Genomic DNA, 18,429 nt, shown 5'->3' on the forward strand with positions numbered 1-18,429 from the left:
AGAGTTAAGGATATTAATTTAATTAGGTTTATTGATAAACGGTGCCTGGCAGATTAATAGATATTACACACAAAAAAGATCGTCCGAAAAAAATTGATTGCAATATTTGTATCGCATTGATTATACAACAAGCATTATTTGCGTTTATATAATAAATCATGGAATCGATGTTATATATGAGTGTGTAAATAAAGATAGATTATCTTTGACAACGGATATTCTTTTGATTATTTCCTTTCTTTTCTTTTTTTTTTTTAGTTCTGTTATTTTTGCCACACGATAGATTCGCGAAATATATAAATAAGAAAATCAATATATAAGTGATCGAGTCAAAATAGTAGAATTCCCCAAAATGGAACTGAAGCACTTTTTCGAGTCTCTGGATAGAGATGTTATCCTAGTTTCTATGAAAGAAATATCCTGATCTACAATTATCTACACCTCTCGAGACTTGGATAATATAGTATATGAATAAGCTAGATATATTATATAATTAATGGTTTCGAAAATAATTCAATCTTAAATAATTATTCTAACATAACTTTATAAATGAAAATAATTTTTACGATTTTGAATATTCAAATTATAGTTCTTCTACTACTATATAGCGCATGGTATCAGGTTTGTCAACAAAGCCGAGATAGGCGATCCTAGCAAACGACCTTTCTTGTCCCTGTGCTGTCCTAAGAGACTTCTTTCCAGCAATAAACAGTATATTACTCGTCTAATAATTTATGATACTAAGGATTCCCTTTGGAACGTTGAAATATCGACAATTGCATAATACGATTTATCTTCCGAGCACATAATATTTACTAAGTTACAAATAAAAAAAAACCACAATGCAATACCACAAGATGGTAATAAACGAAGATAAATAGTAATGGAAACGAAATAAATGAATAATTTGAATAAAATGTGAGGAGAAAAAGAAGAAATTTGAAAAAAGAATATATAAATGAAATGAATGAAGTGAATAAAGTAAATATAATTAATAATTTGAACGAAATAAACAAATTGAACAATATAAATAAAATAAAGAAATAAATATAAAGAATAAAAAATATAGAACAAAGTTTCATGCGTTTTAGTTGATATTGTGGATAAAATTTAAAAAGAATTATATATATATCTTTTAATATTTATAATATTTTACTTCTTCATTATATTTCTTTATTGAAGAAATATTTCATAAAACCAATTTGTAAAAATAGAAATATTTCATTCAAAGAAAAAAGTTCCATTATACAGACGAATCGATAAATCCATTAAAAAAAATCGTGTCAGCGGAGAAACTCATTAAACCATGCAAATTTTACTATTTTCATTTTGTCTTATTTTTATTCAAAACAAGATTAGTCCAGTTATTATAATCATTCAATGTATAAACGAGAAAAATCCAGATAGTTGATAAAAAAAAATCTATTTAAAAAATTCGGACAAATTGTAATCTTTCCTAAGTAAAATTATTTTAAAAAATAATTAATATGTTAAATCACATAAAAGCAATATACCCGTATTTTTAAAATCCCTAATTAAATCTCAAGATAAAATTTTAATATTGCAATATAATTGCAATATTATTTTCAGAGGTTTTTATATTTAACATCAAATAAAAATCATGTCATCTATTTTAAAAAATGATTATTATTATAAAAAAACTTACCTGCTCGAAGCCACCCAAAATTTCCGTGGTGTCCATTGCAGAATTTACGACAAGCGATTTAAGCTTCCGTCCGGTCAAGTTTGCGAGAAGATGAACGAGACTGCTTTTCCCGGTTCCAGATCCTCCAACCTATCGTAGAATTAATAATAACAATATTATAACAATATAATTATAAAAAACCAATAAAAAAATAAATAAAATAAAATAGTAAAATATTATTTTTATTTATAAATTATTGTAGTCTCACTTTTTTCCAAAACCTTTAAAAAAATTTTAATTTGAAATTATTATTATCATTATCCGTAAAATATATGTAAATAAAATAAAAATAATTTTTAAACCATAATTTGATCAAGGAAATAAGATAAGTTATTTTAAAAAAACTTACGAGAATAGACATCCAATTCATGTTAACACATTGTGCAAGTCCTTTAAGAATAATTTTTTGCTCCCTTAGAAGTAATAAATCATTGTTTTCATAAATCGCAGAATCGTTACGATCCAATATTTCATCTCCCAAAAAAATCTTCTCTTTCGTCAAGTAAATTGGAAATTCTAGATCTGGCAAATGCCAATCATTCTGCGAAAATATCCTGTTATATATGTCGATTATCTGTAATTTAAAACACAAAAAAAAAATTACAGCAATATATATATATATATATATATATATATATATATATATTGCTGTAATTTTTTTTATTATATACTAAGAAATGAATTATATAAAGAAAAATATTTAATATACCAAATATTAAATATATTATACGTTACCTTTTTTTTATCTTCATTTGTTCTCATTCTATTTATATAAATTAACTGAGCACCATTTCCAGGATTGAATATTTTTTCTTTACTCAATTTAAAACTTGCCATCATTATTTCACACCATCTGGTAACATCTCTAAGGTTCATTTCCCAAGGTGATCCTGAATGGCCCCAAGTAATTCCAATCTGAGAGCTTAATTCTTCATTAAATTGTATCATTTTATCGAGTAAATCTTCTGATAACTCCGGAAATTGAACATTTAGAATGAACTTTAAATCGCTCTGTTCGAGAGCATCTATAAAAACCTAAACAAAAAATAAAAATTTAAAAAGAAAAAAATTTCTGATAAATTATATTTTCATGTATTTATTATTTCTATTATTGATTAAACTTGTTTTTAATATTTTAGCTTTTAATTATAAATATTCTGAAAAATAAAGTCCTATAATTTCATTCCTTAAAAATATTTATAATAAGATCAATAATACTTAGTTTTAATATAAATAAGAATGATCAATAACCAATATTCTTAAATATACCATTAAGAAACATTAAGAAAAAAAATTACAAAATCCTCAATCTCTAATGTACATTAATAATTTTTATTATCTTTAAATTTTATATTTCAATTTTTTTAATTTTATCCATATTCTATATTCTTATTCTCTATCTTATTCTACATCCTGATTAACGTTAAGAGAATCATATAAGGAATAATGAATTATAGAGGTGAATTACAAAGGACAAAATGAATTTACAAAAGAAAAATACTAATTATCATTATATGGCTTTACTTGGAAAAACATCAAAACTGCTAATAATCCTACGAGAGAAAAAAAACATTAAAACATTGTTATTACAAAACGGATCCAATAAATAAAATCTAGTAAGTCTTAACCCGATGAATTCGATATCATATATGTTACTGTACCGCTTTTAGCAGCGAGAATATTTAGCGACATTAGAAGCCATCTAGTGGCAATTGTAGTTACTATTGATTCCAATAGCCGATCGTAACGTGAAATTAATTACACATATAAACAATGATCAGAATATATTAAATTAAATTTTTTTTTATATATTCTGATTTAAAAAAATTCTTAAAAAATCTTTAACAAAAACTTTATATAGCGTGCTAAACAATGTATTATTGTTTTGAAGAAAATTTGAAAAGACATCTTACTTGTGTAAAACGGTTCAAAAATGACTTTGGAAGACCTCTTCTAGCTCCTCCTTGACGAAGAGGATTTTGACAGCCGAATAATCGAGTTCCTGACTTCACAATAAAAGTCATTCCTAATTCTGGAATATAAATTTCACCACGATGATCAAGACAGGCATTTAATCCTTCGAGAACTGATTGGGATGCAAGATTTAATTCATCCAGAAGAATCCAATCTCCATTTTTGAGAGCTCTTAAAAAGGGACCATCCCTCCATGAAAATTCACCAGGCTTTCCTCCTTCCACTGGTAAATCAGCTCCAAACAAATCCGAAATATCTGTTTGATCACTTAGATTTAGTCTAAGAAGATGATGTCCAGATGCTCTAGCAAGTGCAGAAACTAAACTAGTTTTTCCAACTCCTGGACTACCTTCCAATAAGATTGGTTTCTTTAATTGTAAAGCACGTAAAACTTTTAGAGTATTCATTTTTGTTGTTGGACTTGAAAAAGCAAATTGTATATTATTTGGAATTTCTTCATTTCCCTTCTTCACATAAAATGGATGAATTCCAAATTTATCTTTATGATATTCAATATCAAATTCCTTATAATTTAATATTAATTCAGATTTTAATGTACTTTGTATTTGCTGTTCAATAAATTTCAATGCTGAATCCTTAAAATCTTTTAATTTTCTTGAATTTTCTGCAGCGGTCAAACCAGATCCAAATCCATCAATATAACTTAAAGCTGCACCATGGAAGAAGGCATCTCCTATTTTTAAATTTTCACAACAATTAACAAAATTGACCCATGTAAGTATATCTCTGACACTAACAATAAGTTTCTTTCCTATTTCCATAGATTGTAACCATTTAATAAATTCTATTATCGCTGTAGAAACACTTTTCTTGAATTCCTTATGTAAATTATGTTCTATAATACATTTAAGATCATCCATTGAAACACAACCTTCGCACCAAATTTCCGTAAATCTATTTCTAAGGGCTGGTGAAAGTTCTTTTTTACCGTAATCACCGCCAGGATTCATCGTACCAACAAAAATAAAATTTTCATGAGCAGTAACTGTTGCATTTTCTTCGGACGACGGTTTTTCAGCAATTAAAAGTTTACGTTCAGGTTCTAAAAGAGAATTCAATCGCTCAAGTACACTATCATCTGCTAAAGAAATTTCATCTATCAAAAAAAAGCCTCCATTTTTCATAGATTTTACTAAAGGACCATCAACCCATTCAAACAATTTCTGATTTTCTCCATGTTCTCTAACTGGACGAAGACTTCCAAGAAAATCTGAAGCTTCTGTATGCATATGACAATTGACAATACTAAGTTCCTGTTGTTTAATTACAGATAATAGTTGACAAACAGTAGTTTTACCACCCCCTGTTTCACCAATTAGAAGAACTGGCTCTTTGAAATCACAGGCTTTTGAAAGAAGTACTGCCATTTTACGCATTTGATATGTCCAAACTAAATGTTCAAATCCTGGGATCTTTTTTGACAAAAGAGATTCCAAAATTGGCTTAGTAACAGTAGAAGTTTTTTCGGAAAGTGAAAATAGAGCATCTGGATCAACATCTCTTCTTAAATGTTTCTTTAACACTTGTATGATTTCTAAACATTCGTCAGGATGACGAACTTTTGAAGAAAGAACTAAATATCCTTCATCAGCTAAATGTTGACTCCAATCATACAAAGTGCCTCCAGTATCGGGTGCGAGATGATATCTTTCAGCCCAACGAAACAAATCTCTAAGAGTTATAAAACCCTTTTTTCCAGCAAAAGTTGCAGTACTCTTTCTTCGTATTTGAAGTTCTGTCATTACATTGATTACTTGTTTACAATATGTTTCTGGCATCTTACATCTTTTATGCAAAATTACTTGAAGTTCTTTAGATGGAATTTCATCAAAATGTAACTCAACAAATCTATTTCGAAATGCACGTGATAACATTTTTCTTCCACCATATAAACCTGGAGGATTTTGAGTAGCAAATAACATGAAATTATTATGTGCTTTTACAACTTGTTGAGTTTCAGGAATAAACAATTCTCTATTATCATCAAGAACTCGGTTCAAAGCTTCTAAAACATCGCTAGGTGCTAAATTTAATTCATCCAAAATTATCCAATATCCTTTTCGCATAGCATCTACTAGAATACCCTCTTTGAAGACCAATTTTCCAGTAGAATCAGCTATATAAGTACCAACATATTCTTGCAAATCAGTGTGTTCATGATTATTGATTCTAACACAGACATGTCCAGAAGCTTTTGCCAAATATGTAATCAAACTAGTTTTTCCAACAGAAGTGTCACCTTGCAATAGTACAGGTATTTTACCTATTGATACTACTCGTACCAAATCTTTCAAATTTTGTTTGACCGTTTCTGTAAGAATATAATTTTCTGGAATTTGTGGATCAAGATCACCTTTAGGAATCCAATAGCCTTCAAAGCAGATAAAATTATCAGCAAAACCATGTGGTCTTGGAATTGGAATTCCAATAATAGCACTCGCATTTTTATCCCCTAAGATAGCTTTTACTATCATTTTATGTACTATTGGATAAGAATTACTATCTAATTGTGTTAGAAAACTTAAACAAAATGCCTCATATAAAGATCTCAGTGCATTTGCACAAGGATTTTGTGCAGATACATTTAAAGCACGACACAAAGTTCTCAAACTATAATGTGGTTTATGTCCAGTTCCATCAAGAAGAGTAGTTTCTGCTTCTTTTCTGACATTTAAGTAAAATTTGACAATGCTTTCAATTTTTCCTGATGGAAGATTTAAATCATTCAAATATGAACTTATTAAAAGTTGTAAATCTGACTTCTCTGTAAGTTCATCAACAAAAAATTCTGTAAATCTATTTCTCAATCCTACTGGCAAATCTTTTTTACCAACATCTGTTGCAGGATTCATACAAGCAAATATCGCAAAATCTTTATGTCTTTTTATAGGTTCTTTATCTCCACGCTCTAATAAAGATAGAGATCCACAAGATCCTTCCAATAAACCAGAAAGACATTCCAATGTTTCTGCAGTAGCCAAATTAATTTCATCTAATAAAACCCAATCTCCATTCTTTAATGCTTTTATTAAACTACCTTCTACGAAAGAAAATGCTAAGGAATATTGACTTTGCACTTGAGATTGAAGTTTTTCTAATTTTTGTGCTACTTTTTCCCATTTTTTTAAAATTTCTACTTCATCTTGATTTTTCATAGATGCTCTCAATCTTCTCAAAGCAGCATTAGTGCTATGAATCATTAAAGTAGTCAATGTCTTCCATTTTCTTTCTTCAAAGCAATATCCAATATGATTCAAAAATTTTAGATTTGGTTCAATTGCAAAATATGATCGAAATAAAATTTCAAATTCTTCACGAATTGGAAGGATCAAAAGTTTAAGATCTACTGGTTTATAACCACCAAGTAAATCTGTACTTTCACTTTGTTGATTCATATTTATTACTATTAATTTATGGCCTGTTATTTGCGCAAGATATTGTACACAACTTGTTTTGCCTGTTCCAGTCTCTCCAACTAAAAGAACTGGCTCTTTTTGAATGATACAACTAGCTATTCGTTCTAAAAGACAAACAGATGGTCTTGTATAAGAAAAATTTGAATTTTTTGATTCTAATTTAACCTTGTCAGATTTTTTTATTTCTAATTTTGCTCTACCAACAATGAGACATTTTTTGTGAACACTTACAGATGGTTTATGTATTTCAGCAAAAAATTCAGCTTTTGTTTTTACAATACCTAATTTATGTGCTACTGCTATTGCCAAATTTAAACGTTGTACAGAATTTGATATAGAACAACAAAAAACATCTAAAGAATCTTGGAAGATCTTCAATGCCGAACTAGGTGAAGATACATCAAAATCAATAATAGCTCTAGAACACCACTTAATCAAATCCCTAGTAGAGATTTGTCTAGAATTCTTCATATTATTCATTTCAATTTCATCTTCATGATTTCCAACAGAAAATAATAAAAATACATCAACAATTCTTGTAGCTACTGTATGCAACACTGGAAATAAAGTTTGAACTATTATTACAAGTTCCTTTTTTGATAAAGATTCTACATTAACACAAGACCATTCTTTTTGTATTGGCATTTGAAGTGATTTTTGTGTTCCTCCAGAAATCAATCTTCTTGTAACAAACAATTGAAATCCACTTTTTATGTGTATTAAATCTCTATAACCAGGAACTGATAATGTTTTAGTTTCTACAAGTTGTCCGATTACACTAAGAACATCTGAAGCAGCACAATCAATATCTTCCAAAAGTAGCCATTTGCCAGATAATACAGCTTCAGTCAATATCCCTGGTTGCCATAAAAATTCTCCAGGAATATCAGTACATCTATACATTCCCAATAGCATTTTAGAATCTGTTTGATCACCTAATTGTACTTTTGCAAAATTTTGTGCATCATGGCCAGTAGCATGTGCTAAAAATTCTACTAATGCAGTTTTTCCTGAACCAACTGCACCTTGTAAACATACACAATTATTTGAAGATATTGCAAAAGCCAAGTTTTGCAAATTTTGTCGTGTAGATGGTACAGGAACAAGATTCAAATCATTTTTACATTTAGATTTTTTAAATACTGGAAGTAATATTCCTCCAATAGATACTACTGAAGGTACATCAAAAATTTGATCTATTTCTTTGGTATCTTCAAATGTTATATTATTTTTATTAATTTCTTTACTTTCAATAAAGAATTGTTGAATTTTTGAAAGAAAATCATTTGTACAAGATAAATAGCAAGATTCTGACATTCCTAACACAACAGCAATGCAATTTATCGCTATCCTGAAAAATAATTAAAAATTATTTTTATACATTCCTTTTATAAAAAAAATTTATTGTCTATATTTAATCATTTATTATTATTTAACTTTATATAACTTACCATCTAACACTTTCATCTTCATGAATTAAATATTTATAAAATTTAGACCAATTCCATATGTATTTAAAATGCATTGAAGCATTACATAGAATATCATAACAGGCAGTTACTAAATCATAATCAGATACTTCTATAAAAGATATTATTTTTCGTTTATTACGTCGCTTTGAAGATGGACTATAATCAACTTCTATAGATTCAAATGGAGCTGGATTTAACTCAAAATAATGTAGAACAAATCTGTAATAAAATAATATCAATTTATTTTTTTTATTATCCAAATATATTTTATATTAATTTCATAAATTTTTATATATTTCTATATTTAATATTTAAATATTTAAATTACTTGTTTGAACTGCATTGATAATATTGCTAAAAAAAACACACAAAATACTATATTATAAAAAGCTTTAATTTTTTCCAAATATATTTTACATTCATTACATATTTTAAGAATAAATAATTTTAAATTCAAGTAGTAAAAAAAGTCTAATAAATTGCAAAGTATTGGAAAATTATTATTTGCATCCTTGTATGAATTTCTCCACTCTTCAATATTCAACCTAAAATATTGTGGAACACAGAAAAATTATAAAATTAAAATATAAATAAAATATTATTTCATATAAAATAAATTTATTTTAAAATATGAGAAGATAATTATTAAGTAATAATAATGTAATATTAATATAATAATAGTAATAATAATAATAATAATTTTGCATATTGATATAAAAAAATACATTATACAATAAGAAAATATAAATATAAAATATTATAATAGAATTATAAAAATATACATACATTAACAGATCTTGATTTTTGCAAAGTAATTTTCCCAAAATGACAGAATTTAATTTATGAAGTGAATCTCCATCATCAAAAGAAATTTTTTCCATTGAGATACTTGTAGAGATTAATATAGGTAATAATTGTGGAAAACATTCAGCAACATCTTCCGTAGATCTTGGATTCATTAAGAACTCACACAAAATATCTAAAATTCTTTTGTACTCATCTTTATTTGGTTCCTATAATATAATTACATCATATTATGTATAACAATTTTAAATTAATAAAAATAATACATAAGCTAATACAATACATTTTTGAAAATGTTACATTGTTTAATAAATTATTTCAATGCATATAAACAAATATATAAATCTAAATATAAATAATATAAATAAAATAAAAGAAATATTTTTTTATAAATTTTCATGTATAACTTATATAAAATATTCATTCATTAAACATAATAATTTTCATTAAATTCATTAAAAAAATTATACATGCGAAAATTAAAGATATCGTTTTCTTTTAATATGATATAATTAAATAAAAATAATATTAAAAAAAGCTTATTATTAGAAATAATAACATATAAAAAAAAATCTAAGTAAAATTTATAGAATAAAAAATAGTAACAACAGAAAAAAATAAGAATAAAGAAAATATTAAATACGATGTTTACAAACTAAAAGAATATATTTAAAATATATTTAAAAAAAATGTTCATGCTTACTCTATCAATCTCGAAAGACGCAAGTTTCTCGGCATAATTTTTCTTTCTCTTAATAAAAGTTGTCAAACTTTGTAAAAACATCTTTGAAAATATAAAATTAAATCACATGTGCAATTCTGGATAAATGTTGAAATCAATGAGTAAATAACCACGTGTTTTTGACGGCACGAATTGAAGTTAGTTCTTAAGGATTACAATACTTACTGCGCAAAAAATCTCTAGAATATTCTTGAACTAGATATTATATAAAATTGACAAGTTGGTTAATAAATATCAAAATAAGATCAATTAATATTTATATTAAAAATAATATTACATTAATAATTAAATAATAATTAATTAATAATTAAATATTACATTAATATTATATTAAAAATACTATTTAATTAAAAAAGAAAAGTAAATGAATTTACATTGTCTATACATTTTTAAAAAAAATAAAAATCATATCATCATTTAATTTTTTTTACATAAATTCGAAATATAAACATTCTAATAACGTTAAAATTTAAATAAAGTAATTATTTTATTATACGCATGTTTTATTTATTTTTTGTATATTTTTACATCATCATTTGTATATTTATACATTTACATTATTATAGAAAATAATTTTATTTTAAATTTCTTGAAACAAATAAACAAAAATTTTTTTACATGTTGCAATACAAAATATTATTTTGAAATTGAAATTACATTTTATATAAAAATATCATGCTTAATGTAGATTTATTTATATAACATAATTGATTAAATTAAAAAACAATCTCAGGATGTAAATTAAGTTCATTTTGTATTCTTCTTTCAATAACAAGTAAAGAAAAATTATTAACCTGAACATTAAAGCTGATGTAAACAGGCATTGAAAGTTTTTTTGAAAGTCTTTTGGCAAGATTACTCGAACAATCATTGACAATTGATCCCATTATCTTTGTTGTAAGTGGTTCCTTTTCATACGGTGATTTAATTGCAAAAGATAAATCATTCATAGCATAATCATTATAATTACCCACCCACACATAAAGAGAATCTTCCATTTTAATCATATGACAAACAATCGACAAGTCACCAATTTCTGTCATAAATTCATGAAATTTCAAATCACATTTGTTTTTTACCATTTCTTCCGATTGATTTTCCATATTTTCTTCAATTGTTATTCAGCACTTTTGTTATAATTTTACTTGCTGATTTCAAATCAATATTCTTGTAGAACGTAACCTCAAACGTATTAAATTATATTTACCAATAATAAATAATACTATACAATATTATACATGAAATATAAGATATATATTTTTAATCTATTTTGAATTTTTTTTTTAAATTGGAAGATAAACAAGATTAACTTTCAAAATTAGACACAAAGTATAATATAATTACATACAGGAACCGTTTCTTGAGCGCGCAGAGCAATTTTGCAGAGCAAGTTTAGATAGAACAAATGAGAGATAAGAAAAAGATAGAAATAGTATAGGATATTATCATCAGTACCATCTTTTGAGTGTTAAAGACATCTTTTTAACAGTAAAAGATAGATAACAAATAAGATGGAATAAAAATTGAAAATTATGATCATTTTTTTGAAGGTAAAAGATGTTTCTTCAAAGATAAGGTAGAGTAGAAATTAAAAATCAGCGCCATCTCTTGAATATCGAATAAGTTCTCATCGAAAGATAAAGTAGAACAATTGATAACAAGTACCATCTCTTGAGTATTTTTAAAAAGTTCTTTTTTTTAGCACTCAAAAGATGGCTTTCATGATCAATTCTTGTTCTATCTCTATCTTTCTTCTACTATTTATTCTTCTTGTCTATATATAAATTTTATTTACGATACTCTAGAGATGGCGGTAATTTCCTAATTTTTACTCTATCTTTATCCTTTTTTCACTATTGACTTTCCTTATCTATTCTTGCTCTCGATACATAATCAGAAATGAAGCACGAGATATTAATTGAACACATTCTCATCATTTTTATTTCAAAGTTTCAATGTATTCTCGAGGTATAGGAGAATTATAACGCGTTATAATAATATGTTGATTATATATATTTACAAGATATATTTGAAAAATGAAAAGTGAAAGCACAAGACCAATACGATATGAATATAAATTAAAACAGTGCCACCAGATACTATATGTGAATTTTTAAATTTAAAATTATTTCCTCAAAAAATTATATTTATTATTTTTATTGTATATCAATGTTATAAAATAAGTTAATTATAATGTAAATTGTTAAATTATTTAAATAAGCACTTTTCAAATTTCATTACTTATATATTCACATTGCGTATATTCATATTACAATATTAAAATATTGTAACAAGTTTTATTTTATTATTATTAAAATTTAAAAAATACTTTTCTTTTTTTTCACATTAAATTTTATATAATTAAAAAGTGCCCGAATATTGGCATTCTGGATAAACTATAAAATCAAAATGATTTTTAATATACGTTTATGTCAAAAAGTATGAAAAAATAATGAAATTAATTTTAAATCACCCTATATGATAGTTACATAGCTAGCGAGGCTTATTGATATACCTGCACCAAAATCACCTGCATGTGCAGTGAGCTGTATACCTAAGCCTCTAAACGGTCGTGGCGCGTATAATTTATGAATTATTATTTTGTACTATAATGTTGGCCCCACTGTACGCGGGGCTGTTTCAAGCCGCACCAATGGGGAGTCCCATCTTGTTGGAAACTGAGATAAAAAGCATTCCCATTGGCGTAACATCTTCAAAAACCACTCGAGATGAGTATAAAGACAAATTGTGCACCGCGTATACGTACGAGTGATTTGATTTAAATTATATTTTGCATTTTATCTTGTATATATTACGAATTTTTAATATTATAATTAATCGTGCGATAAATTTAAAATATTTGTTGAAGCAACATTTGCATTATTTTTTTTTTTTTTTTTTTTTTTTTTTTTTTAATTTTTGCGTTAAAATAAAAACTATCTCCCTTAATTTCTTTGAAAGAAAACTTGAGGATAAGGAGGATATAACTATAGTCATTGATCATAAAAAGCAAAAGGATTAACTTTATAATAACTTATTAATCTCGAATTGATTAAAGACACTAATAATTTAAATGAAATAATTTGAAATCGATTTTTTAAATTAATTTAATACCTCGTAAGATATTAAAAAACTATGTTTAAAACCAATACCAATAATTTTATTATTACACGTATAAATATTATCATCAAAATATAAAGTACTTGTATATTTTGAAATCATTTCTAAATTTTTAAACTTATAATTGGATTTCTAGCCGTTAATTCTCACTGTTAATTCCCCTGTGCATGCTGTTGCTACGTGCTAACATGCGCGTAATACGAACGACTTTTAAAAATGATGCGTCATAATTTATATTCTGCGATTCCATATCTCAATACATTTTTATTTTATTGTAAAAGGTAAGTAAATATTTAATACTATTGTTAACATATCTACATGTTTCATTATTACACCCATTAACGTTGATCATAATTTATTACAAATGAAATTTGTCATTGTACCTTTTAGATAATAAAGAAACACGTAATGGTAAAGATTTCATATGAAATGTCCCATGAACCATAATAAGACATATGTAAGTAAGTACGTAAATATATATCCGTGAAATCATTCTGACAGCTGACAAGTTTGGTTACCGACATACCAACATGTTAGTCATGCCCATTACTTTTCAAGAAGAATGCTTTTTGAATTACACGTTTATGATTAATAACTATAGATATTGAAATAAATTTCTATGAAAAGATGTGGAAATTAAAAGAAAAGAAAAGAAAAAAAAAAAAATATCTATTTTCATTCATATATTAATTTCCAATTACAGATATCGTACTGTAATAACTTTCAGTCAGAATGAATGAATTTCTCTTGTATCGCCGTAGCTTTTACATCATTATACATAGTACGACACAATCCAAATCCCCAATCCTTGTCCAATAAATTATCCAAAATTAATTCTCGAAAACTATATATATATAAAATCCTCCCCCCCTTATCTCATCATTGTTCTATATTCGACAAAAATTTCGAAAAAATTTTCATCAAAAAATCTCTCGTCCCTCGAATATTTGATGTTCCCTATCAAAAACGAGAAGAAAAGAGAGAGAGAGAGATAATGGAACACCGAAAGGCTGATTCGAAAAATTCTCTCTCTCTCTCTCTCAAAAAAAATCGATCGAATCTCATCGAAATGAGCGTGATCTCGATGTCGCACGAGCGAGAGAAAAAGGAGATTGCCCCGCTCCTTAGGTAACCTAACCTAACCTAACCTAACTTAACCTAACCAGACAAGTACCGTCTCGATCGCTTGGAGAGATCTCGGTCGATAGTTACGCCAATGGGGTGAAACGAGGCGGCAGAAAGAGCGAGAAGGAGCGAGGCGGAAGGGCGGTGGGGGGAGAAGGAGAGAAGTGCGCGGCAGGGAGATGGCGCGGCAGGTAGAGGCCGAGGGTCTCGGCCCGTGTATACTATAATTACGAGTAACTCAGCCACATTTGCGTTGATCCGACACCTTAAAGATAACATTTAGCGGCCCCTTTTATCTCCGCGGCAAACAAACCAATTTATACCTCAGCTCGCTTTGTGCCTGCCTCCATCTCCCTCGCTCCAACCCACAGCCCACCCTCTATCCCTCTCTGTCTTCGAAAAAAAAGTCCCGCCCCGAACTGCGAATTAGGAGCATCCTTCTCCTCCTTTTCCACCACCTTCCTTCCATTCTCCTCTCCTTCTCTTCTTCTTCCTTTCTTCCTCCTTTCTTCGCTTCTTCTCCTCGGCTATTTCGCCTCTTCTCATTTCCTCCTCTCCCTTCTCGCGTCCTTGATCCTGTTCTAGCCTCTTCTCTTCAAGAAGATGAGTTTAGATGTTAGTTGGTAGGTGGTTTGTTACTCTCCTCTGGTAGGAGAGGAGCGTACAATTCACTCGTACAATTCACTTGCGTTATAATTTCGAAAAGTTAAACCTCGTTGAGATATATATATATATATATATTTTATTTGCAGTGGGTAAATTAATTTAATATAAAAGGAAAAATTTTAAGTGGATGGAATATCTGTACAGAGAAGGATGAAGATGGAAATTAATCAGGAGTGGCCAATCGTTATTTCTATTATCCCTCTCCCCGTTTCGGTCCTGGCCAAGTTTCTCGGCGTAGGACTTTCTCAAATTTCACGTGTATTATTTACTCAATTCGTCACGGATCTTCCCTCTTGCTGGCCTTCCTAATAGACGGCCGGACGGAGTCAGTCAATGCCTAATGAATTACTTATCGCTCAGGGTGGATCGAAGAGGAGCGAGAAAAGGGAGGGCGAGGGAGTTTTGATTAATGATTATAGTTCTTCTCCTTCCTCGGGTTTAATATCTGAGATTCCGCTCCTTTTATTTCCTTTTATTATCGCCTTCTACTGTAAACTTATTAAACCCCACGTTTTCCCATCCATCCTTCCTTTCGTTGCGTTCCATCCTTCCCGAATTGTTATTATAATAATAATTTAATAACTCGTAGAGGGGGAGCGAGAAATTGCGCGCGATTCGAATTTGATTTTCAAAATTGAAGGGGAGGGGGAGGGGAGAGGGGAATTGGACAAACACAAGGAAAAAAATCTTCCTTCTTTTTTTTGGGCTCCTCGCCCAAATCGTTCGTCGAATAATTTCGAAAACACCCTGTAGATATATGAGAATCTAAAAATCTTTTAGATAGGAAATAATATTCGATTATAACTATTATACACAGAGAGACTTTTAAGCTGTTTCAATGGAAACTAATTAACTTTATGGCTAATGTAAAGCTATTTAATAGCAATGGAACACAACTTTAGAAATGCATAAAAACAAGAATGATTTTACATTTTTTAACAAAGAGATGCGTAATTTTATACTGATTATGTATGTACGTACTTGTTTGATCTTGTACGGGAGGATAAGGAAGAGGAAGGAGGAAAGATGGGCGAGGGACGAGAGATAGGGGGGAGGGGGGTCGTTAGAGATACCATCTCCGGAATCGCCGATCAAAACCTTGAAATCAGATCCCACGGTTGTGATTATGGCATCATGACCGGTAATGGGATCGTATCTCCTCCCTGAAATTTTATTACTTTCGACGTTTGCCGCGTCTAGGATCCCACGTATTCCAAATTTCTCCATCTATCCTCCTTATTCGCCATTCCATTCTCCATTTACATTCTTCCTGATCTCTATTTTACATCTCTATTTTACAAAATTTTCTTATACATCTCTTCTTCTTCTTCGTCTCCTTTATCGATAATTTCTTTCATCGTCAATCGCGTGTTTTAACAAGTCGTCGATTCGAAGCGAAAGAAGAAGTCGAGAAACGAAAACAAACGCAAAGGTTGAGAGAGAGAGAAAGAGAGGGAAGGTTATGTCTCCGTCGCACCGCCGCTTCGCCCTATCTCCGTCTCGTTTCATCTAACGGATACTTCAATCGCTCGTAACTTGAGCCTCGACCGACATTTTCGTCACCAATTTTTGTGTTTGTTTTGATCCCTGGAATTGACTCTTTCAATGATGTAATTAATATATTGGAGAGAAGTCGGTCATGAAAGTTTTTTGTGCATATTACCGCGAGTTACGTTATCAGAGTTATAATTATAAGTAATCACGTTTTATAACGAGTTAATATTTTTTTTTTTTATATATCAACGAAATATCAATTTAAAAGGGATGAAACTTTAACCTCCAGTCATGCAACGGTATCCTACGAATATATTAACACCCTGTACATATAACTGTACCTGATTCATTTTCGAAACGACGTAAAAATAATTCCACTTAATCGATCCTTCAAAGATATCCAAGGAATATATCAATAATGTACACTTTATACCTGATTCATTTTCGAAACGACGTAAAAATAATTCCATTTAACTCAATCGAGTCTTCAAAGATATTTCACGAATATATTAATACTGTATATCTTATACTTGATTTATCTTTGAAAAAAAAAACGTAAAAAAAATATATTAATGCATATAACTGTTGTTAATTCATTTTCAAAGTAATGTAAAAATAATTCCATTTAATCCAATCGAGTTTAATAAAAATAGCCCATCAACATATTAATCATAACTGTACCTGATTCATTTTCGAAGTGATAATCTAATCTCCAAAAATACCTCACTACTATTAATATAATGGATTCATTTAAGTCTTCGAAAATATTCCATCAACGTATTAATAATTCATTTTCGATTATTACATTTTGATTATTACTGCACCAAATTAAACGCAAAAATAATTAAATTTAATCAATCCCACGAATATATCAATAATATACACTCTATACCTGATTCATTTTCGAAAATAATAGATAACCGTAGAAAACATATCTATATTTAACCGAATCCATCCTCCAAATATATCCCGCCAATATATTAATAATACACCCGATTCATTTCGTCGAAAATAGTAATAAAACATCGTGCGCCAAATTAATAAGGAATATAAAATTAATCCCGCAAGAGAACCGCAAAAAAAAGGTGGAAGAGTTGGCACATATTCGGAACTGTTCCCGAAGGAACGAGGGCGAAAGAGGAAAGCGTGGCGGGCAGTGGTATTAAGCTGGTAAAAAAACTTTTTTCGAACGAGGAGTGAAACAGGTGGCGAGGAGCGAAACACATCCGAATCCAGCTCGTGTGCTCGCGCGCGTGCGTGCAGCCCGTGGTGGTGGTGGTGGTAGAACGAAGCCGAACGAACCTTTTGAATATCAAAAAGTCGCGGCGGATCAACGAGCTGCTGGACGTATTCGAAAAGGAGTCTTCCTTCTCCTCCTCCTCTTCTTCTTCTTCTTGCGAGAGCCTCGTAAGATGCGAAAAACGCGAAACAAGAAACCGAACGAAAAGGACAGACTCTGAAGGAGCGAGAGAGAGAAAGAGAGAAAGACAAAGACGAGCAAAAATGGCCCGAGAAAGAGGCCAAGGGATAAAAAAGGAGGAGGAAAGCTCGTGTTTTCGAGCGCAGAAAAGGATCAAAGCGAAGACGAAGAAGAAGAAGAAGAAGAAGAGAAGGATGAAGAAGAAGAGGATGAGAGAGAGAAGGTCGAAGAAGAGAGCAGCGCGAGGAGATCGAAGGTGTTTTTCGGGGCGTGGCGAGGGCCGCGTGATTACCAGGAGGATCGGTTAGCGCGGTGAGAGTTCAAAGCATCAAAGAGGCCCGACCAGCGAGAAATTGCTTAGGATTCATCTGCCGGCACGGGACCCTCCGGACGCGTTTCGTTCCTACTCTCTCCGTCCCCCTCCCCCTCCCCCCTTGGCGGTGCGTACCATGTGCACCAGACCCATTCGT

At 29.4% G+C, this 18,429-nt stretch overlaps 1 protein-coding gene across 1 annotated transcript in view; it reads right to left on the reverse strand.

Annotated features, from left to right (window-relative positions):
• Positions 1–11,668, reverse strand: part of LOC108001525 (midasin) — a 101,545-nt gene extending 89,877 nt beyond the window's left edge. The window contains exons 1-7 of the mRNA XM_062078901.1: positions 10,096–11,668; positions 9,375–9,601; positions 8,568–8,807; positions 3,619–8,467; positions 2,441–2,740; positions 2,055–2,279; positions 1,667–1,795 (exon numbers count right to left, since the gene is read on the reverse strand). Of these exons, the coding sequence (XP_061934885.1) occupies positions 1,667–1,795; positions 2,055–2,279; positions 2,441–2,740; positions 3,619–8,467; positions 8,568–8,807; positions 9,375–9,601; positions 10,096–10,176 (6,051 nt within the window). The 5' untranslated portion in view covers positions 10,177–11,668. The remainder of the gene's footprint in view (positions 1–1,666; positions 1,796–2,054; positions 2,280–2,440; positions 2,741–3,618; positions 8,468–8,567; positions 8,808–9,374; positions 9,602–10,095) is intronic.
• Between the last annotated feature and the right edge of the window lie 6,761 nt (positions 11,669–18,429).

The sequence above is a fragment of the Apis cerana genome, linkage group LG8, assembly GCF_029169275.1.
Source record: "Apis cerana isolate GH-2021 linkage group LG8, AcerK_1.0, whole genome shotgun sequence".
In the NCBI taxonomy this organism is placed as follows: Eukaryota; Metazoa; Arthropoda; class Insecta; order Hymenoptera; family Apidae; genus Apis; species Apis cerana.